Raw genomic sequence first — 21817 nt, 5'->3', positions numbered from 1 at the left:
AAGCATGAACAAAGGCAAAACCAGTCGCAGCAAAGAACCGATTCAGAAAGCTAAGAATGGAGAGGTACAGCTGCAGCTAACCTGCACGTTCGACCACCCGCAAGGCATGCTGGTAGTGGCCTGGTTGGTATCCGGGGCCGCGCAGGCCTGTTTTTGGTCAAGTCTAATGCAGAGTCGGAGGCTTGGAGGGGGAGAGTTCTCTGCAGGATTCCGAGCCGCATGTTCGACCGGGGTTTTCGGATTGTGAAGATGCAAAAAAAGAACCGAGAAACAATAAAATCCATCTTGTCCAGAGCGAGAGTTGCTGCAGTCGCCATCCCACTGTAGCCGTTCTGTCCCGAGAGCAGCTGGTGCTGTCTCTGCACGTGTGTACCTACTTTACATTGGCGCGATCGCTAGAGACCCAGTATGGTCAAGATGCGGATTAGTCACGACACATCATAACGATGATTTGTCTCTAGCACTCGAGACATAACCCAGTCACTGGTACGGTATGTCAATTGGCGGGGGGAAGTGGTGGAGGAGACCCCCCCCCCCCTCCCCCGGTCTGCAGACAAACATCGGTGACGTGGTAGAAAGACAGAGGGAGCAAACAAGTGAGCCCAAGCCACAGTGTTCAAGACAAACCGTCAAGACATTTTGCGGCGAGTGATTGTGGGGATGACCGATAGCGTGGAAAACCGGATCAAAGCAGTAGCTCTATCTGGCTAGACAGCGAGGGAAAAAAAGGGCGGAAGGACATATAACGACTCAGGAACCCGCGCTCTTGTCATTTTGGTTTATCTCTTTCTTTCCTTTTTTTTCTTTTTGAAAAAAAAACACATGCAGCCTTGGCTTTGTGAAACAAAGTCCCCTCGGCTACGTTTTCCCAGATCCGTTTGCATCGATATGTACGGCAAACCTCGCCAACAGTCGCCACATCAATCTGCACGCAATGCTGAGCTGAAAGACATGGAGGGAAAAAAAAGAGAAGCAGAATAAAAGGGAAAACTCTGGGCTTGGTATCGCGGACTGTTGCCCCTCGCAGGAAAGGCCCTCCGAAACAACCGGTGCGACTACGGCATCATCAATCGAGACTGTGGTAGGTGAAAGGCATGCATGGTGTGACAAAAGAAAAAGGTAGATCCAGCCGATGGAGCGTTGCAACGGCGAACCGTACCTGCCTCGTTTGTCGTTCAGAGATTATGTTTGGGTTTATGTTATTTTTTTCTTTTTTCTCTTGCTACTGCAAACAAAGACAAGTCTATGGAGTATACGTACCCCTCGATCCCCGATGTGTCGTGTCCAGGGGCTAGCAATCGAGACGTTCGAAGAATGAGCTCTTGTCAGCTCTTGATGTTGCACATAAGAAATGGGGTCAGGAAGCTAGTTCGTATAATTCTGATCAGCAAAAGGCATGAGCGATGGAATGTTACAAGAAGAATTAGCCTTGCACTAGGCCCGTCAACCTAACATTGTGTACGCCATAGAGGTTACTATGAGTGCTGAAAATACTTTCGCTCTCTATCTCTGCCACCAGAAGGAGTCTCTTCATTCTGGTCAGTGCTTCCCGCGTCCGACGGTACCTTTAATGATTGCCATGAAATTCCTGTGCTTGCGTTGCTTCCGCTCTTCCCTGTTTTGTTCCTGGTAGGAATGGCAAACACCAAGATTACCAGCTAATTAACTCCTCCCCAACCCCCTAGCCTTGTGCCTCACAGAGTGCCGAGACTCGCAGCTGGGGTAATTGTTCAGGTCCTAGCACTTATGTCCCAAAGATGCTCGGCATCAGCCCTTGGAACAAGATCAAGAAATGACGGCATCTGACGCAGCGGCCGAGTAACCCTATATATATATATATATATATATATATATATATATATATATATAAAAAAGAAGTCAAGAAAAAAAGGGATAATGACAAAACAGCCCCATGCTTGATCGGCGATGACTCAAAAGAATCGTCGAGAGATTTTCTAGACCCCCTTCCTCTCTGCTCGTCGATCCCTAGATCAAAGGTTGCAGCCGTGTAGGTTGTGCAACGGGAACCTGCATGCTGCCATTTTACACCCTTTTCATTGGCCGGCACCGGGGGGTTATCGGAGGCTCCGCTTCTTCATCGGACCTGCTTCCCATACGAGACCCTCCCTTTTGTTCTCGTCAGGCGATGGAAGAGCACAGTAGTGCTGTGGTACGCCAAGGTAGGTTCCGAGAGTTGTTCGGGGCAGGGGAGGGGAAAAAAAGAGGGAAGAAATAGAGAGAGTAACTGCGTGATTTCAAGGTACCTTTGCTGAGTTGGACAATGGCCGCGATTCGTAATCTAAAGAGAGACTTGAGCTCTCGAACAAAGTGAAAGGGCACCCGATCCTCCCATGTGTTCATGACGGTGGCTCATCGAATAAGGAGAGCTGGGTTACGGCAATGTCTGTACGCCGCGAGAAAAAAAAAAAAAAAGTTACGAACCGCTTAAACATTCGGGCATCTTTTTCCGCAGAGCTGATCTCCCCCGGGATGCGATTCCATGACGCTAGGGCTCGCCCAACGCTCGCAAAGCAGGGGATTTTGCAAAGCTGTGTAGCCCAGCAAATGATAGGACAGGGCATACGAACCGCTCGAGAAGCACCAGAACCCGTGTTCTTGGGGCAAGAAAAAAGGAGAGAGATGAAGTATCGGGGAAACGCACAATGAGTGGATGCGTAGAGGTTTGAGGGTCCCCAAGGTGGTGCAAATATCGTACAACATAGATGAAGTGCAAGGTTAGAAAATCTCTACTTAGTGCTCACCTTCCCCCTTTTTTTCTGGAGAAAAGGAAAAGATGCTAGGAAAGGAAAGATTCGAGACAACTAAATATGGGCCGGGGACAAATGCTTGCATCAAACACCCAGAGTTGCCGTTGCTTGTGATAACTGACCTGTCGAAAACAAAACAAAACAAAACATAGCAACAAGAAAACATCAAGACGACATTACGGGCACTCTTCCCGACGACGGTCCGGATGTTTCGCCTGTAATCACAATCCTCTCTTTTTTATGCCTGAGCTCTGTTTGTTGTTGTTAGCCGGGATAGATTTTGGCTGCAGATCAGCGAGGTCGCTTGGTATCACCGCCAGTGTTCGCAAACACAAAATAACCCGGGGTCGTTGCAGTCGTCCTCGAGAGAAAAAAAAAAAAAAACAGTTTCCGCAGTACTCTAAACTCGCTCGACTCTGCACCTACCAGTTCACGCACAAAACACGGCATCATCTAGGGCGGTCCGACGCACAACACGCAAAACGGCGTAGTCACCACAACACAGACAAACGAGGACCGGAGCCAAGTCCTTATACTCTTTTTTTTCTTCTTCTGAACATGTTTGACTGTGACGGGAGCCGGCCAAGCGACAAGGCGCGCATAGCAAAGCTGGTGGACCAAGGGCTTTCGAACCCCCCTGAATGCTTGGCCGAGTGCGCAAAAGCCGCCATCACGAGGATGCTGCCCAAAGGGTTGCCTTATTGCGGCGAGACCACTGTCGACATGTGCGCCTTTCTGGAAATCTTTGCCTCGCCCGAGGATCTCTGGGCCCTCTACTGGTGCGATTCGACATTCTGCGGTGTTGCTAACCAGCAGCCGAGGCGACTGGGTCAGGACCGTAAGTGAATTCGCTCACTCACCCACGCAAGCTTGCATTATGCCGCGTATGATGAAATTTCTGTCATATGCTAAGATGCCCATCGGAACGTGACAGCCACCGTGAATAGAGTAATCAGCCAGTGTCAGAAGTGAGCTCAACCCTTTCTTGAAACATGAGACGGGGTACTTGTAGGGGCGAATTTGGTCGAGCATGGGTGCTGATTATCATGCCAACCACAGTCTTGGCCGCCGTGGACTTGTCGACCCGGGTCCACCGCCTGAGGGATACACATGCTCCTTCTATATCGACGAGCCTTTCGACGTCAGTGGGCGTTGCGGCGATGCTGTAATGACCGCGTTGGCAGATCCTGCTTCAACCTTGAATCCTACTCGGCCCAAAGCCTCAAGTGATGGCACGATGGCTCGGCTTCCTTCATTGACGACATCGGTGCCTTCCCCGTCGCTCATCAGCAAAACTGCCTGGGAGCCATTGGGTGTGCAGCCATCACTGTCGTCCACTTCAACGGTCTCAACTAGCACGCCGCCACCAAGCTCCAGCATCAAGCCTAGCGCCACTTCCGAGAGTAGCAAAGGGGGTGGCTCATCGGCAGCGGCAGCACAGAACGACCGGTTCGAGAAAGCCGCCACAGTCACCCAGGGCCAACTCACAATCGGCGGCGTGGCTGCCATCGCAGTATGCGTGCCTGTCACCTTGGTGATATTGGGCTTCCTGACGTGCTATCTGTGGAGGAGGAAAAAGAGCAGAAAGACAGACTCCTTCCAGGGCAGCCTGCTCCAGGCACACCTCAGGCATAACCAGCACCACACAGGGCGGAGAACGTCGTCCGCGACGACCAAGTACCTCATATCAAACGCCAACGGCAGTGGCAGCAGCAGCAGCGGCAGGGGTACGAGGGGAAGGTCCACCAGACCTCTAGCGGATATCGTGCCGCTGTCGCCGCCTCCACGGCTACGCGACCGCAAGTACCTGCAGTCCATCTTCAAGCGCGCCGAGTCGCCGCCCCTGACGCCTCTGGGTCCGGCAGAGGACGGCGACCTCAGTAGAGCGCACACGCCGGCATCGCGCAAGCACGTCTTTTGGGACGACGGCGGCATCCCCGGGAGTCCGTTCGTTTTTCCCACCTCCCCCATTTGTTCGCCGACGGTGGTCAAGTTGGAGCCGCGGAGGGAACAAACGTCCGGCCTGCACCCCACGTCTCCGGTCAGCAACCCGTTTGCCGACCACGAGCCGCAGCTGCCGCCTCGGACGTTGGGAAGCGCCGAGCACAGGCGGACGAGCGGCGGCTCGGTCGGCTCCGGGGCCGTGTCGGCTAGACCGCAGGTGGCGACGTCGTCACTGCGGAATGAGTACGTCCCCTTGTCGGGCATCGGCAGTAACAGACGTGCCACAACCACCGCACCAACGCCGCAAGCCAGCACCCCGCCGTCGAGTCCCACGCGGCCGGCGCGCCCACATGAGGAAAAGCTCGTGATTCCAAATTTACTAGCCGGACCGCTCGCGGCTTCGCCAGAGGTTGCAGACGGGGGTTTCAGATCGGTGTCGTGCTCGACCGACACAGCGCAGGACGCACTGGGAATACGTGCATGTGCGCCCGGCAGATCATCAGAGCGCATCCTGACCCCTCTTACCCGGTGCTCTTCGGGGCCGGGCTACAGGTCGGCAGAAACAAGCCCGCTGAGCTCAAAGCCGGATGCTTTCCCCGCGCGGCACAGGGCGCACTGCCCCATGGGACTAGCCAAGACTTCGGAACAGCTTCGCGGTGAAGCGAGGGCCCTGTGGGAGCACACCGAGACGTACGCGAGAGAGGCGCGCGACGCACCAAGGGTCGATGAGAGGACCATTGCCGCGGAAGCAGCAGCTCTCCGGAGCAGTCGGCCGGTGTTTGACCTTTCGGAGCGGAACAGCTGGTCAAGCCTCAACGATTTGGACAGGATGAAGTTTTGTAGTGAAGAGCCACGACTTGTTGGCGAGGGGAGGAAGTGAAACGAATGTAGTCTGGGGCTGGCCCCTTTTGGATTCGGAATTTGGAGAAAACCGTTTATGCAGGTTATGGAGCTGGATTTCCTAGGGTAGAAATGGTGACTCTCGAGGACTGGATTTTAACGTAATGAACGCGGTAACATGACATGAAGAGAAATGGTCATCTGCGAACAATTTTGTTGTCCAGACACACAAATTGTTGTCGGCCGAGTTGACTAGTAGTACATTGGTCCCTACATGTCAAGACGTCAGATGAACAAACCATCAAGGATGTCCCTCAGCATCACTAATGTAGGTACAAGCTCAAGCTACTACTATGCTGGTCCTAGTATGTTGCTTAGCGCCACATTAAAGCAAGAGACTGAATGGCTGGCTTCGCTATACAACAGCCCCACTTTGCGACAGCCCGAGATCCTTGAACCCTGTTTGGATGGACCGAATTGAAATGAATTGAACGGAGGTCGCAACTACCCTTTTCAACTCTTTTGTTTTGTGATTTTACAAAAACCACATTCAGATTGAAAGCAAGCCTTTATCTCTTGTCTGATTTTACTTGGCCGGTCGAGGATAAATACAATGCAATAGATCCGCATCCGGATGCACCACCACAGACACACAACAACAAGGAAAAAGAAAAAAAAAAAAAAAGACAAACGATGCGGTCATCCCCTCTTCTGCTCCTCGCGAGCTTTCTCGGCGTCGCCAGGGCACACGGCGACCACGGCGGCTACGGCAAAAAGCCCGAGGTGCCAGCGGACGCCTCTTGGATGGTCAAGCACATGGCGGAGGAGCACCACGCAGACCACTGGGATGCTGCGTCCTTCTTCACCCTGCACGACTTCAACAGCGACGGCTACCTGGAAGAGTCGGAGCTGCTGCGGACCTACGGCGTCTTTGACGAGTCGAACAAGCACGTCACCAAGGAGCGCAAGGAAGAGATCACCAAGCAATTGATGGACATGCTGGATACGGACCACGACGGCTTCGTTTCGCACGGGGAGTTCTTGGACTTTATCCACCAGGGCAAGACGTTACCTGATCTGGGATTGGGGCCGGGACACCACGGTGATGACGAGTACGAGTATGAGATACATCACTGGGAGAAGTACCATGACGAGAACACAAAGTTGGAGGACCTCACGGTAAGCCAGTTCCGATATTTCGATTGCATTGGTGGTCAAACGTACGGAGCACCTGATAGCTGACTTGTTCAATTCCCATTCTGTTGTAGCACCCCGAAGATATAAAACACTTTGAGCACCACGAAAAGATGGAACTGGAACAGGAGAAGATCGACAAGATGATGGCGAGCAACGAAATCATGCTTGAAAACGTCCCGAGCAAGTTCAGGAGGCAAGGGCGATGATATCAAGATGGATGAATATAATACTTAATGATTGTACCAATTCGCCTCGTATCTGTTGATTCGCTACTGTAAGCCAATTTGTTCCCGCCTAGAATTGCGCGTTGATCAATTTTGCTGTCATTCATTGGGTATATCTGGTTCCTTGACAGACACGCCCCAGGCTCTTTTCGCAGGTGCCCGTATGCGAAATAACCGCTTTTTTTTTTTTTTTTTTTTTTTTTTTTTTTTTTTTGTTTCAAACCACGAACTCCCTTTAGCGAGTGACTGTAGTTCGGAGCATGAGACCCTTTTCTATTTGACAGCTGCTGGTGCGGTTAACATCTTGTACACATTCAACCACGGATCACGCCCGTCTGAAGGTGATGCCAGTTGGTTAACGTATTGCAACTTATCTCGGTCGACAGCATATCTTTGCATGTGAAATGCCAAGATATTTGATCAACAGAGACTATTTAGTATCAAGCTTGGTCGACATTTCTTTGCCAGCTGTCCCCCAAAACTTCCGAGAAACACTACATTCAGGATCACCACTCATGCATATCCATGGGCCCAAGCTCAATAAGTTCGTTGGGCGGTGTCCTGAGGCTGTTCAAAACCAAGACGGATATATCTATTTCCATGAAAAGTATGTTGAAAGGATAAAGAAAGGCCTTGCTGGTTTGTAAGCTGAAAGCTTTGACCATTCGAACAGCTCGCATTTACAGACAAACATTGTAGTAAAGGTAAGGTGAGGACAGGGTGAGAGCAAAGTGATGGCACGCTGCCTCAGGGAGATGCCGCTCTGGGTAGGGCATAGTTCCTAGTGTACGGTTTGGAGGACCCAGCTGTCGAATACCTCATCCACCTCAACTCCCAAACCTTTCCGTCATTCTCACTTTTACGTTTACCTCAAAAGTCATCAAGCAAACTCACCATCCCAGTCTTGTTTTCCTCTGCGCCGTATCGCAGAACAGAGGAGTCCTCGTTCTTCTCCTTTTCACATCAAAGCTTTGTTATTTTCTTTTTCTATTTTTTTTTTTTTTCTTGTTTTGCCTTTCGCCATTCTCTCAAAACTTACCTATTCGAGGACTCGCCCTTTTTTGCTCTCGATTCCTTCCTTCATCCTGCTGTGCACTTCTACCACGCAATGAACGAGGACACTGACTCGGTTGTCTCGCAGTCACCTGGCGGTGCTTTGCTGCAAAACACACCCGTGAGGCGAGAGAACAACATCAGGCAGCCACCGAACGGTCGGCCCCAGACACCTATCAACAAGCGGCACGTCTCACAACTGAGACGCCCAGTTGAAGTAGAACAGAGCCCTCCCTACAGCTTGAATGAGCGCAACAACGGTAGCAGCAGGATGTCTGTGAATCCTTTCGACGGGGGCCAGCCTCGTCTATCAGGCATTGGGTCACCCCCTCCGCAGTTTGCCGTGAGTCTCATCGCCCATCTTTTTTTGTTTGATACTATTGCTCAAGCACAACTGCTAACTGTATGCCCCGATCTCATAACTTCAAAACCCTGTGTTCAGGAGATTCGGGATGCCTGCTACGCAGCCCAGCCCATCTGTTTCCACCTGCAAACGGCCCTCCACCGTCAGGTTGGGCTGAGTGAGGAAGCTCAGGCGAATTACTACCGCGATATGCGCTCCATTGGAGACCGTATTCTTACCATTCAGCTATCCATCACTTCACTCGAGCAGGAGGTTTTCACCGAGCGTAGTCGTACAGCGTCCGCCATGGCAAATCTCCGCTCCCAGCTCGAGTCTTCCATTCATGATGGTGACCAGCTTCGTCACCAAATTCGCATGCTACAGACCGAGCTGGCCGCGTACGAGGATGGTTCCATCATGCCCCAGCGAGTGAGAGGCAATGGTATTCCCGTAAATGGATCTCACTCGACGTATTCACAGGTCATTGGCGACCTAAGACGACGAGCTGATCAAGACTTTGTGAGTTTGAGCACCATATTTGAGTCTATTATCAGTTACCTCTTACGTATTTGGTGCCTTGAAGCCCGCTAACAAGCTGTAGAACATGCCTGTTCGTCATCCTGGCGCCCTCGCAAACCCTGTCACCCCCGGTCGTCACTTCTCCGGCCGCTATGGCAGCTCGGTAAGAGGCACTACCTATCGTGGCCGTGGTGGCTCCCTGAGAGGCCGATTTGCTGGAGATCACATGGCTGGTCGCCAATCAAGTATTTCCGTCAACAGCCATAGCCACAACGGAAGCTTCAACAGTCACAATGGCAGCAGCGTTGACGGCTTTTCCAGCGGAGGCATGCCCCTGCTCACCATGCGGCCGCACAGCTCTGTGGTCGGCGACAGTTTGGGCAGCCCTACCCGCCGCCCGGCACAGGCAGCCCTCGAGAACCTTAGAACGTCGGCTTATGGGGACCATGCGCCCAACAAACAGCAGTCAACCGTATCCTCGAGGCAGTCTGATGTGCCCATCATGGGCCCCACGCCGCGTCAACTGGCCCAGAGCCAGGCTCGGGTACATGCCATGGGTCAATACGGCCATGGTAAAAACATTGACAACGGTCACGGAAATCACGATGGAAACGGTGGCGGCAATTACTGGGCGGCTGAAGACGGAGGTTCGCCCATCCCCCTTCTCAAGACCGAGCTAGGGCTCCGCAGCACCTCGGACATACGCCCTCCTGGCGCCATCGGTGGTCGTCCGCCTTCGGCCAACGGAGGTGATGTCGATTCCCCTAGTCCCGGTGGTAATTCCTCCCTGCACCCCTCATCCTCTGCATCCAACATCAAGCCCCGCAGGCCGTCACCTCGGCCCTTCCGCGGTCAAATCACTCCGCAGCTCCCGGAGGGCACGGCAGCCAAGGGATCATCCGCAGCCGTGCATCAAGCTCAGGAGGTACCTTTGCGAAAGGAAGCCCTCCAGCTGCACACAAAACAAACGTCACCTGGCCATGCCGCCGGCCAGGGAGGCCAGCCGCCCGCGCGCCACCGTCAGACGTCGGGCCCGACGCGAGCGCAGCAGCAGATGCAGCTGCAGCTCTTTGAGCAGGCGGGCGCCAACAAGTCCATGGCCATGTTCGAGGGCGAGCCCGAGGAGGACGGACTGATCCTGGACGCGGTGGGCAAGGAGTGGCGCAAGGAGTTCGACCAGATCTTCACGTACGTCATCGGCTGGGTGCGGTCTCACTGCAACAAGGCGAACGTGGCCAGCGACGCGCAGATCCCGCGGCGGTACCCGCGGCTCTGGGAGTACATGCTGGAGCTCACGTACCCGGACCACATGAAGAACGCGGCGTCGCACGTGCAGTTCCTCCTCTCGGACTCGGAGGTGCGCTGCTACTTCATCTGCCGCATGATGGTGCAGTTCCTCGTGTTCCACGTCTTCTCCATCGACGCCTGGATGGCCGACGACCCGTCGCGCACGGGCACGAGCGGGCAGCTCCGGGGCCCGGCCAAGCACCGGCTCGCGATGCTGATGCGGATGCGCGAGGGCCTGGGCGACGCGGCGACGCCCGAGCAACGGCGCCACGTGCAGAACGGCCAGGCCGAGTGCGTGGTCGAGATGCTGTCGCATGCCGACTGGCCGAGCGTGCGCCAGCAGCGCGTCAGCGACATGGTGCACCGCTTCAAGGAGATGGCCGGCCCGCTGATGCGCGAGGACGCCGACCGCGCTCTGGCCTCGCACGACCTCTACGGCATCGCCGTCAACGCCATCGAGACCTCGGCCCGGGTGCTCTCGGCCCGCCTGAGCTTCGTCTTTGGCTTCAGCGACTGCGGCGTCAAGTTCTCGGACCAGATGCACTACGCCGTCAACGCCTCCAGCGTCTCCGGCACCCAGCTGCAGCTGCAGCAGTGGAGGGTCATGTGTGTCGTCACGCCCAACATGACCATCCGGGATGACTCTGGCTCCACCACGCAGCTGCGCAACATTGCAAAGGCCAAGGTCATGGTGATGCCGTAGAGAGGAGGGGGGTTGTGAGGGTTTTGCTTCTTGTTCATGGAGGAAAAAAAAAAAAAAAGAAAAAAAAAACCTTGGCTGTGTCTGGACGTCCCTCACCACGACGTTTTGCATCATCAGAGCTCATGAGGCTAAACCCACATCAGTCAATGTCGTCTGTAAGCATTAAAGCCTACTCGGACTCACGAAGCACACGGCACATTTCACTTCATCTCGCTTTTTTCTTTTTTTCTTCTCATCTTTCTCAGCTCTCGGGCTAGCTCTTACTTATCGCGCTGCCTGGGAGGGTGGTTCTGTTTCCGGACAAAAACCGTTTATGAGTGGCACAAGCTCTGCAGGAACGGTATTGCGGTATTTTATTTTTCTCGTGTGTTCGTGGGACCCCCGCGAGCAATTTGGCCTCGGCGATGAGAAAGACAGAAAAACATTTCTCCACTCAAAGGGCTATGGAAATCAAAGTCTATTCGAGGTTTATCTCGACATGACAGACTGTATGCGAGGTGCTTTTTTCACACCTTGACAGTCCTTTATCCCTTTGGTCTGAGGAATTAGTTCTCTCTTTATCTTTGCGTTCTTTGTTTCTTTCTTTCTACTTCCTCTGTCGTTTTGGGCTCCGGGTTTTTTATGCAACATGGATGGCATGACAAGACGTAATGGGATTTTGAAGGACCAGTCAATGAATCGGGAGCAGCTCATAATTCGATGTCTTTCTTTTAGAAAAAGAGCAATAACTGCACTAATTGGGGAAAAGGGCTTCGAGTATCATTCAATAATCAAAGGTGCACGGGGAAAAGAGATAAATGGGTCGGAATCGGCATGTTGATAGTGATAGTAAGAGGCGGTGAATACTCATTGTATTATATGTGCAATACTGATTTCATGGCGTATTGAGAACTTACGTTTCATGGGGTATAACACAAAGGTTCGGCACGATGAATCTAGACATTGCATTCCAAGGAAGAAAACCTAACGCTTTATGAACAAAAAAGAGGAATAGAAACTGGACCCTATCGACGTTATCAAACTTCCAACTCCTGACTCCGTAAAAAAAAAGAAAAAAAGCAGTCTAAAGGATTCAAGGTATCATCAACTGAAAGGTAACAAATGATAAGAAGACATGAAAAAAAGAGAGAGAGAGCAAAAACGCTTCAAACCCAAAGCCTTAGCCTACCAGACTCACTGCCTCTGGTCAGGAACGTGCTTCTGATCGACCTTGCGCACCACGGCACCCAACACGACCTTCAGCACGGCCTCGTACGTCAAGACAGAGGTCTCGCCGTCGTCGAGATCAAAGGTGGCTGTGTCGACAATGTCGCGCAGCTTGCCGCCCTTGACCTTGCCGCCGAGGTTGTCGTCGAGGTCGCGCAGCGCCCTCGCGGCCGTGCGGTCGCGGCCGACCTGGAAGAACTGCACGCCGATCTGGTGCGGCGGGGCGCGGATCTTGTCGAGCCTCTGGGCGACGTCCTCGAGCACGTCGGGAAGGAAGTTGGGGGCGCGGTCGTTGGGCTCTCCGTCGGTGATGACGATGAGGTTGATGGGCTTCATGCCCGTCTGAGACGGCCTCTTGCCGGCGCTCACGGCCGCCTCCAGCTCGCACAGATACGGGTGCAGCATCTCCCTGACGCGGCGGCCCGTGGGCGTGGCGGCGGTGGGGAAGACCTTGCGGAAGACGTCGTCGACGGCGGCCGGGTCCTTGACGTTGGTGAATTTGGTCCTCGAGTTGAGGAACTCAATGTCGATGCCGTCCTCGTCGTGCGTGGCGCAGACGGGGACGATTTGGTTCAGCACCGTCTGGACTTCTCGCCAGCGCGCACCGGCCATTGAGCCCGAGTCGTCGATGAGGAACATGGTGTCAAAGTGGGCGAGGAAAGCGTAGGGGTCGTCATCATTGGTGACGTCCTGCGCGCGCAAGCCGACGCCCGTGTCCTTCCTGGGTGGCGCTGGTGGTGTATCAAAGGGCGTGTATGCGGGTGGCGGCTGAGCTGGTTGTGTGCTTGAAGACGCCTCGGCTGCCGCGCTCTTCTCGGAGCCCTTCTTGGAGAAACGACCTTTTATCGAGCCGAAGAAGCTCATTGTTGTGGATGGTTTTGAGTTGACTGATTATGGCAGGTAGTAGTGCTGCTGCGCGTGTCAAAGAAAGTCAATTATAGAGACGTCGATGGGTGTGTGCTTGTGGTTGATGTGATGGATTGTTAGGATGTACTACTGTGTGTACTGGCGGCAGGCGCTTGATTAAATTAAATCTGATTTGTGATGGAGGTACAATGTTTGTGACAAGGAGCGCCTTTGTGTTTGTGTGAAAAGCAACAGAAGGGAAAGCGCAGGTTGTGGTTTTCTAAGTAGCCTTTGTTTGACTGATCTCGTCGTTGGAATACCAAAAAGAAAACTGCTTTCATGCCCAATCGATCAAACGTATGTATGCACTTGCACACTTTTGTACTTCATGATAGTTTCAAGTCTCGCAAGCGCTTAGACAGTCAGCATAGCTTGCATTGCTATGGTTAATCCATTTCGGCTTGGCCACGCGAGGCAAATGTGTAGGCTAGGTTGACTGCGTTAAAACTTATTCGCTGATTGGTTCAAGTCCAAGGCTTAGACAGATGTAGAAAGAGTGCCCAGGCAACTGCGCCCCGTCCTGTGCGCTCCCTCGCTTCCGGTAGCAGCTGCATAGCCCGGCCGATGTGCATCACATTCTCCCTTCAGGGACTTATTGTACTGTAGGCTGGAGTCTGAGGCAGCATAAAATAACAAAACCCCCCCAACTATGACTCTTGCCCGTCAGTCCACTTCAAGACCAACAAGATTCCGAAGCCTTGAGCCTAGCCTTGTGGATTTTTGTCTACGAGACGAGGTTGGGGGCTCCACAGCAGTGTGATCTTGTACATACCTCAGGTACCCCAGCAGTACTTAAATCACGTGATGGACCCTGATTCGAACCAGGGTAAGATCTTTCTTTTTGCAGCCACATCGTTGACCCCTCGTCGTGCGTCACGATTCAAGCACGTCAAATAACGCCTGGAATGTGGGGGTTGCGGGGAATCACTGACACTGAAAAGACTGAAGATGTCTGCTAGTCTAGTCTGTAATAGTCACTGTTTTCTTCTTGTCTTCCATTGATTTACAAAAACAAAAAGCCTACATCTATAGCAATATCATTCGTGCTTGCTAGGCGATAATGCCACAGCAAACCACACCAAAAAAAAAAAAACGTAAGCAGTAATCAATATAATGCAACCCACCTCTAGTGGCTGCATCTTGTCTTTTACTTATACGTAAGCGGTTGTCAACTTTAACGGCACGTTCCTCAGAAGAGAGACAACTAGTGGAACGCCTCCCCCCCTGGTTTCGATTTGTCGGCGGAACATGCAGGATGTGAGGAATATCCTGGTTATTCCTGTCGCTGACCGCCTTCACTTGTAATTAGTAGCACCAAATAGCTTCGAGTGGTCGTCATCATGCTATTCTTTTGGAATCGACATGAAAAACGAGGCGGACCTACCCGTGACAAAACCCCAGTTGCTTTATTTCCTTTTTTTTTTGGTCTCACTGACTTTCTTTTCTTTTGAACATGATCAAAGTTGGAATCTTGGTTTTTCTGCGAATGTCTTGCATTATCCCAAGTATCACCACCTGTCAAGTATCTTTTGCTTCATATCTTGTTCTTTACTTCTGTTCGACCCTCACAAGTGGTTTCCCCTTATTCCATCCACCCCACCCTGCAGCTCCTCAACATTTGATTTGCTACAGTTCCAATTTTCTTCCTACCCCAATTGCACTGTAACTAGGATATCCTTGTTACAGACTTTGACAGGTACATTTTTGGCGGCCATCGTGGGCATCCATCCTGCCCATAACCAAAACCAGGACCGCCGCCCAAAATTCCTTTCACTCTTTTTTTGCGAGCTTTTTTTTTCCTCCTCTATTCCGGTCTACCTGGCTGGTGAGTCGCAATCATGTTCAGCAACCGCAAGTTCAGTATCAACCGGAACACGGGAGTTCCAAAGCCCTCGCGGCGCTTCTCCATTGCGGAACCGAGCGCCAACGGTAAGCAACTTTTGTTCTTGGTTGTGTCAAATAATTAAAAATATACCCCGCATCCGGCCTCTCTAGGCTAGTCTAGTATTCATTCCACCAGCCAAGTGCTATATCGCTCCGATCCGCACTCCTTGGTTGTCTTGGCACGGCGCAACTTCCAGCAACTTGCGTCTCCAACTAGTTCAGACTCTTGATAACTTGTACAACGGTTTTAGCCGTTGCTTTGCTTCATAGATTGAGCTGATGTGTGCTCTTTAAATCCAGAGGCTGGGTCCAAGATCCACAGGCAGTTCCGTGCCGCCCACGAAGGACATCTCCCCCATGCCGGCCTCGATCCCACTCGAGCCTCGACCGGTGTCGTCTGGTGTACCGAGCGCGCAACCGAGTATGGCTTCATGGAGGAGCCCGAGAAGTGGGCAAACCTCGGCCAGGGCGCCCCCGAGGTAGAAGACGAGATCGAGGGCTGCTTCAAGCGGCCCACCAGCGTCGACGTCACCCTCAACAGCCGCGAGTACGGCCCTACCGCCGGAATCAGGCCCCTGAGGGAGGCCGTCGCCCATCTCTACAACGAGATGCACCGCAAGGGCCAGGAAAGCCTCTACACCTGGGAGAACGTCGCCATCGTGCCCGGTGGCCGTGCTGGTCTTATCCGTATTGCTGCCGTCCTCAACAACTCGTACCTGTCCTTCTTCATCCCTGACTACACGGCTTACAACGAGATGTTGTCGCTCTTCAAGGACATTGCCGCCATCCCTGTGCCCTTGTCCGAGGATGATGGCTACCACATCAACCCGGACAAGATCGCCGAGGAAATCGCCCGTGGTACCGGTGTTATTTTGACCTCGAACCCCCGTAACCCCACCGGCAGGGTCGTTTCCAACCCCGAGCTGGCTGAGATTCAGGATTTGTGCCGTGACCGCGCCACCTTTATCTCGGATGAATTTTGTAGGTCCCTTGCCACAGCCTGACACTGTCTGTCTTTGGGGAGCAGACCAAACAGACCACCTGAAGGTTGTCAAACTAATCACATATCTATCGCAAGACTCCGGATACAATTACACCAGCGACTGCGACGGAACCACCATCAGCGCCGCCGTAAGTCATGACTGGCCCGAGTGGCTTACCAAGTTGAATTTCGCTTTATCAAGTGTGAGCCCAGGCTTATCCCGTTTGAAATAAAAAAATCACAGGAAAACGTCATTGATGTCGACGACGACGATGTGCTCATCATCGACGGTCTCACCAAGCGCTTCCGTCTTCCCGGTTGGCGTGTGGCATGGATCCTGGGCCCCAAGGAATTCATCAAGGCGTAAGCAAATATCTCCAGTCGCCATATCCCCAGTGGCTCGATCAAGTAAACCCAATCGACTGAACAAACCGTCCCTTCACCACAGCATCGGCTCCTGCGGCTCGTACCTCGACGGCGGCACCAACGTCGCCTTCCAGGAGGCCGCCATCCCGATGCTGGAGCCCAGCCTCGTCAAGGCCGAGATGAAGGCCCTGCAGAAGCACTTCCGCGACAAGCGCGACTACGTGGTCAAGCGCCTGCGCGACATGGGCTTCACCATCAAGTTCGTGCCCGACTCGACCTTTTACCTGTGGCTCAACCTCGAGGGCCTGCCCAAGCCCATCGAGGATGGCCTCAACTTCTTCCAGGCCTGCCTCGAAGAAAAGGTCATCGTCGTGCCCGGCATTTTCTTCGACCTGAACCCCGCCCGCCGCCGCGACCTGTTCGACTCGCCCTGCCACCACTTTGTCCGCTTTTCGTACGGCCCCAAGATGGAGACTCTGAAGCTGGGCTGTGATGGTATCGAGAGGGTGGTCAAAAAGTAAGCCAAAAAAAAAAGGATTTCCATTTCCCCTTTTTCTGTCTGTTCGTTTGCGCCTCGGAATTTGCTGACAAGAAACAAACTCAACTTGCGTAGATTCAAGGATGCTCTCACCATGACACATGCCTGAGCGGCTGTCAAGAGATGGGACGATAGGCATAGAACAAAAATATATGGCTGAAACAAATCCATTTTGTATGATTCTGGGCGTCAACCATTGTGATTATGAATGACTACTTCTGCCTCCTCGTATATATTGCTTTCTGTGGGATAGCTATACCAACGATGTCTTGATCATGAAGTCAAATGACCGAAGTAGTCGCTCGACCAGTGATAACATTGCACTCGGTGAGCAAGAGCTATATTTCTAGTCGGGGGGCAATGCAAATTCGATCGCAACACCATTTATGCCCAGATGCACGCACATATCAAAGTATATCGGACAATGACGAGCCGCTAGACAAGACAAAGGAACCAGTCTACAAACTGAGGGGTATCGATTTATCTAAATGCAGCCGCTATCATGCTGAAAACTGAAAAAATAAACTAGTAAAGAATAAGTCAACCGAAAAAAAAAAAAAACCATGTTCCGACACTCAATTTGGTTGATTACCATACCGGGCGGCTAGTCCCCATTGTTCTCTTCGCCGCCACCGCTCGCGTGTAAGAGGCCAATTATGTCGTTGGTCGAAAAGTACTCTACCAGCCACGGCGCCATGGCCTCGGCCGGGTCTTGGCCCCATGTGATCTCGCGACTGTCAAAGGTCAGATCGGCAGGCTGAGGGTAGTACCCGCTGCTTGGCGTCACAACGCCGGCGGTCTGCATCATGGGCGACGAGTACCCTCCCGACTGAGAGCGCTCGAACTGGACGGCCTGCCGATCAGTGTTGCCTGATAGCGCCGCCATCGAGGACGGCCCGCCGCCGTTTGGAACCGGGGACGGCTCATAGCTGGCCACTGATGAGTGCGCCACCGCCGTGTATATGTTGTTTCCTATCGTGGTGCTCGGAGGAGGAGGAGCGTTTGGTGTACTCTCGGAGCTGGAATCAAGCTGGCGATGAAGATGCAGAGGAGGGTGATGGTCGTTTGCGGCATCACCACTAGGTAGACAAGATCGGCATGGCTCCTTGGCCGATGTGCCAGCCCTCGGGCTGTTGAATGAAGATATAGATCTACGCTTCTGCCGTGACCGGGGCTTGGGTGAGATGTTTGCTGCTGACACAGGCGAAAATCGCATTGCTGAGACGGGTGCTTGTGGGTAGGCCGGCGTGTATATGGCTTGTGGGGGTTCGTTCCGCAGAGGTTCGTAGGCCAGGTTTCCCGGAGGTGTGAGGGGTACCGGTGCAGCGGGAGGCTGGCTTCCAGAATCATAGCCTGGCTCGGGATTCGTTGCGATTGCAGCCCCGGTGGGTATCTCTTGGCGATGGGCTGAAGACGTAGGGCGGTGTCGCACCGGTTGCTGGCCTTGGAGGCCCTGTAGGCTCGTTGCGACATTGGCTTGGTTCTGGTAAACCCAGGTGAGAGACGAGTTTGGTGAGTTGGTTGTGCCTGTTAGAGAGAAGCCAACCATGGGCGGCACATTTGGACTCGAAGGAATCTCGAATTCCCGAGGAAGCCGACCCAGCGAAGACGATCGTCTTCCTGAAATTTTCTTGGTCATGGCGTACTCCTCGAGCGTGTACGTTTCGCAGTCCCAGATTCCCTTGGACTTCTGATCCAAGGCTGTGAGTATGTACCTGACACCACCCCAATAGCATTGTAGCTGCTGAAGACTCTTGTAACACCGTTGGTAGTTCTGATTTGCCCCAAAAGCAAGCAGCGAGCTGGGCTGCTTCGCCTCCTTCTCCTTGGCCGTGAAAGCAAAGCCGTTCGTCAGGCCAGCCGGTTCCGCGTCGGTCTGTGGCGGTGCCGAGGACTGCGCTGCACCGGACTGCATCAGAAAGGCACAGGCGGCTATGTACATGGGCTGGGACGTGAAAGGATTTCCTATGACGCTTCTGGAGTCGATAAGTTCAGCAAACGAGAGGATATCCGCAATCGATCTGGCGCTCGAGATGGCCACCTCGCGGCCGTTTGGCATGAGATCATCGATCTGCCCGACTGCTCCAAAGATGACGGCGGGCTGGTGGAGGATGATGATCAAGGTGTGAAACCAAAGATGAAGCAAGATGAATGTCGTGCCCTGGCCAGCCCTTGAGTACTCCTGAAAGTTGACAGCGTTGAAATGGAGGCGAGTGTCCAATCTCTGGTGAAGCAATGTCAACTCTTGGACAAGGCTGCTGAGATTTCCCTGTATGCTTTCCCCTGCAAGCTCTTTTGGATCGCTAACATTATTCAAAACATCCGACACTCGTCCGTATAGATGGACAATCCGGATAAAATCGGGGAACGGTGCAGGCCAGCCCTTGTCGGAAATCAGGGACGGTTCTGGTAGAGGTATCTCGAAGTCTTCGTCCTTGAACCGAACAGGCCGCCCGGTGCCTGAGGATATGACTCTGTCCAGAACAAAAACGGCCCAAAAAGTGTTGATCCGCTCCTGTTCAACCTCGGCCTGCTCTTCCGGGCTAAGGGTGTCTTCTCCATTACTCTGTTTGTCATGCCCTGCTTCAGTTTCGTCGTACTTTGGAATACAGGCGAGTGTGTACCAAGGATCTTTCTCGCCTTGATACTTGACACCGTCCTTCCTCGGCAAGCCTATATCGATAGACATTCCAATAGCAAGCTGGAGATAAGCCCACAGAGCACTATCCTGGTCCTGGCCGAAGCTTTCGTACGCCAACAGCAGATAGGCCTGGACAGCACCAACAGTCGGGCATGGGAAGGGGTCCACCGTGGCCATCTTTGCCCGCTGGGCATAGAAATGCCCCATGGCCTCCCGGTCGTCCTTTTTCTTGTGGAATCTTGCAGCTAGGGCTAGTATTGCGTCTAACAGGATTGGTTCCACCCTCTTCTCGCTGACCATCTTGAGAAACTTTTCTCGGCGCAAGAACGGATAGTTACAGCCCAGGTGTGTGAAAAATGTGTCTATCAGTTGGACGATGGCGGGATCCGTCGGCCCGGGGTCGTTGGGATCATATACGGGCAGATCCTCGGGGTTCTCGAGCACAGGATCGTCCTGGTGCAGCGTTCCATGAGAGGCCTGGGATCGGGTCTCAGTTGGCGACGATGCCGAGAAGGAGCCTCCTCTGCTTCTGCGGGGGTATGGCACATTGACTACCATCTGTTTGAAACCGGGCACTATTGCAGTCGGGCCAAAATACCTAAAGTAGGGGACCCTGTTGCTCTCGTCGTGCTGTCTGTTGGATGAAGAATCCATAAGGGAGGTGTCAGACTGCAGATTACTGGTCGTGGCCGAGTGGGCGATCCGTTGGGAATCGCAGTCTTCTGGAATCCCATCTTCCTCGTCCTCGTCCTTATCACCGCCGTCGTCTTCCCCTGCATACTCCCGCTTCACGTCAGACGAGCGCGAGGCGTCACTTTTCCTGTCCGGAATATCATCATAGCCCTGACATGAATGGCCGTTCTTGGTGCAGGTTGAACATGTAGGACGGGTGCCATCGCACCTCGTCTTGCGCCTCCTACAGGTGTAGCAGCTACGAGCGGCGGCACCTTATAGTCAGTAGCTGCACGACACTATACTAGAAGAGGTCCGATGTGGTGGTTTAGGTGGGTTTACGAACGCCGCACTTATCCTTCTCCGTTTGGAGGGTGGTAGTCCCTGATTGTTGACGAAACGGATCTGTTTAGGAGGAACACCAGTGTTTAGAGTCGAAGTCATGATGGAGGGGCATGCAGGCACGTAGGGTCCCAACTAGCCCCCAGTGACTCGGATTCGGGTGGAGACTGTGGTTTGCTTCGGTCGACTGAAGATGAGATTTTCTGGGGGAAGTGGGTGACTGGTTTTCTCGCTGTGCTGCAGCTCGATTAATCTCGCGGACAAAAGCCAAAAAAAAAAAAAAAAAAAAAAAAAAAAAAAAAAAAGAATAAAAATCTGCGGGGATCAAAACAACCAGTCAACACTCAATCAACATGCATGGATAAAAAAATCAAGACCCAGTGTCCTCCTTCCTTATGAAACGGTTACGTTATCACTTGAGCAGCACCCAATATGAAATACAACATGCAACCTTCAACCAGCCCGTACCGGGGTTTTACGCTCTTGTGCGGTAAGTAGTATTCATTTCGTGCCTTCCCCGTTCGTCTGTCCCAGGTACCTCAAGTACCTGATCCCTGCACAAGGTGAACCGGCAAATTTTTTAAGTTTTTAATTTTCAAAGAGAGACCCCTAGCTGACGATCTCTTGGCTTGTCCTGTAAAGCAAGCTGAAAATCCAGACACGTGGGCGGGGAAGTGATCATTTTCCAAAGATTTGCGGGAAAAACGGGACAAAGCAGATCGACGAATGGCAGGAACAGAAGGTGTCCGACAGACCGCATGGCCGAGCGGAAGCTTCCCAGTCAGCTCGTTTTTTTCTTCTTTTTTTTTTTTCCCCTGAGATCGATCGGATTGTCTCGTGGCCTCTCGGCCTTCCAAAAGTGTTACAGCAAGTGCCCCTCACTGACCTTGACCTGATTGACCCTGCTCCCCCAGACTGGGATGAGTCTGTCTATTCCACGTTGCTCAGCACGGTGATGCAGGGGTGGGTTCGTGAGGGGCTTCTGTCCCTGCCCCATTTCCACCCTGAATTTAGGGTATAGTACTGAGCTGACTGCACCGAGACCCGAAACAGTATCCCGGGTGCTGAATGCTGTATCATGTTAATATGGCGAGGCATATCTCTGATTAAACAACCTTCGACTCTACTGTACCAGGCTAGTTCTAGAAGTCCAGCCTAGACCTAATTAAATCAACGTTCATAGCACTGACATGGATGAGCAGCTACTTGTTTGCCATGCCTTATCCATCACGTAGATCTGCTCTCATGGTTGACCATCCTTCTATAACTCCTGCCTTTCCCTGAAAGGGCAAATTCATGACAGTGATGGTAAAGCATTATCCACCAGGGGACTAAAAATATGAAAGAGTCAAGTAGATTATGAACGGACGATCAACGTATTCGGCCGGGAGAGAAATGAAAG

The 21817-nt window shown here is 52.8% G+C and overlaps 6 protein-coding genes across 6 annotated transcripts; 4 read left to right on the top strand and 2 right to left on the bottom strand.

Annotated features, from left to right (window-relative positions):
• Window positions 1-3326: 3326 nt before the first annotated feature.
• PpBr36_04415 (uncharacterized protein) lies at window positions 3327-5592 on the top strand (the record flags this gene model as incomplete). Its single annotated transcript, XM_029891575.1, has 3 exons — window positions 3327-3606; window positions 3703-3736; window positions 3828-5592. The coding sequence occupies 3 exons, from the start codon at window positions 3327-3329 to the stop codon at window positions 5590-5592; spliced, it is 2079 nt and encodes a 692-aa protein (XP_029749589.1).
• Window positions 5593-6245: 653 nt separating this feature from the next.
• Window positions 6246-6955, top strand: PpBr36_04414 (uncharacterized protein; the record flags this gene model as incomplete). Its single annotated transcript, XM_029891574.1, has 2 exons — window positions 6246-6731; window positions 6821-6955. The coding sequence occupies 2 exons, from the start codon at window positions 6246-6248 to the stop codon at window positions 6953-6955; spliced, it is 621 nt and encodes a 206-aa protein (XP_029750097.1).
• A 1126-nt stretch (window positions 6956-8081) lies between these two features.
• Window positions 8082-10878, top strand: PpBr36_04413 (uncharacterized protein; the record flags this gene model as incomplete). Its single annotated transcript, XM_029891573.1, has 3 exons — window positions 8082-8369; window positions 8469-8888; window positions 8971-10878. 3 exons carry the CDS (start codon window positions 8082-8084, stop codon window positions 10876-10878), a joined length of 2616 nt encoding a protein of 871 aa, XP_029749588.1.
• Window positions 10879-12051: 1173 nt separating this feature from the next.
• Window positions 12052-12948, bottom strand: PpBr36_04412 (uncharacterized protein; the record flags this gene model as incomplete). The annotated part of the gene is made up of 1 exon (XM_029891572.1): window positions 12052-12948. The coding sequence occupies one exon, from the start codon at window positions 12946-12948 to the stop codon at window positions 12052-12054; it is 897 nt and encodes a 298-aa protein (XP_029750093.1).
• A 1880-nt stretch (window positions 12949-14828) lies between these two features.
• Window positions 14829-16869, top strand: PpBr36_04411 (uncharacterized protein; the record flags this gene model as incomplete). The annotated part of the gene is made up of 6 exons (XM_029891571.1): window positions 14829-14919; window positions 15175-15855; window positions 15953-16005; window positions 16101-16219; window positions 16305-16739; window positions 16836-16869. 6 exons carry the CDS (start codon window positions 14829-14831, stop codon window positions 16867-16869), a joined length of 1413 nt encoding a protein of 470 aa, XP_029750087.1.
• A 495-nt stretch (window positions 16870-17364) lies between these two features.
• PpBr36_04410 (uncharacterized protein) lies at window positions 17365-20517 on the bottom strand (the record flags this gene model as incomplete). Its single annotated transcript, XM_029891570.1, has 2 exons — window positions 17365-20332; window positions 20420-20517. 2 exons carry the CDS (start codon window positions 20515-20517, stop codon window positions 17365-17367), a joined length of 3066 nt encoding a protein of 1021 aa, XP_029750371.1.
• Between the last annotated feature and the right edge of the window lie 1300 nt (window positions 20518-21817).

This window comes from Pyricularia pennisetigena, chromosome 6 (assembly GCF_004337985.1).
Source record: "Pyricularia pennisetigena strain Br36 chromosome 6, whole genome shotgun sequence".
NCBI classification, from domain to species: domain Eukaryota; kingdom Fungi; phylum Ascomycota; class Sordariomycetes; order Magnaporthales; family Pyriculariaceae; genus Pyricularia; species Pyricularia pennisetigena.
Note: the sequence above shows the minus strand (reverse complement) of the source record. Positions and strands in the feature narration are given on the sequence as shown.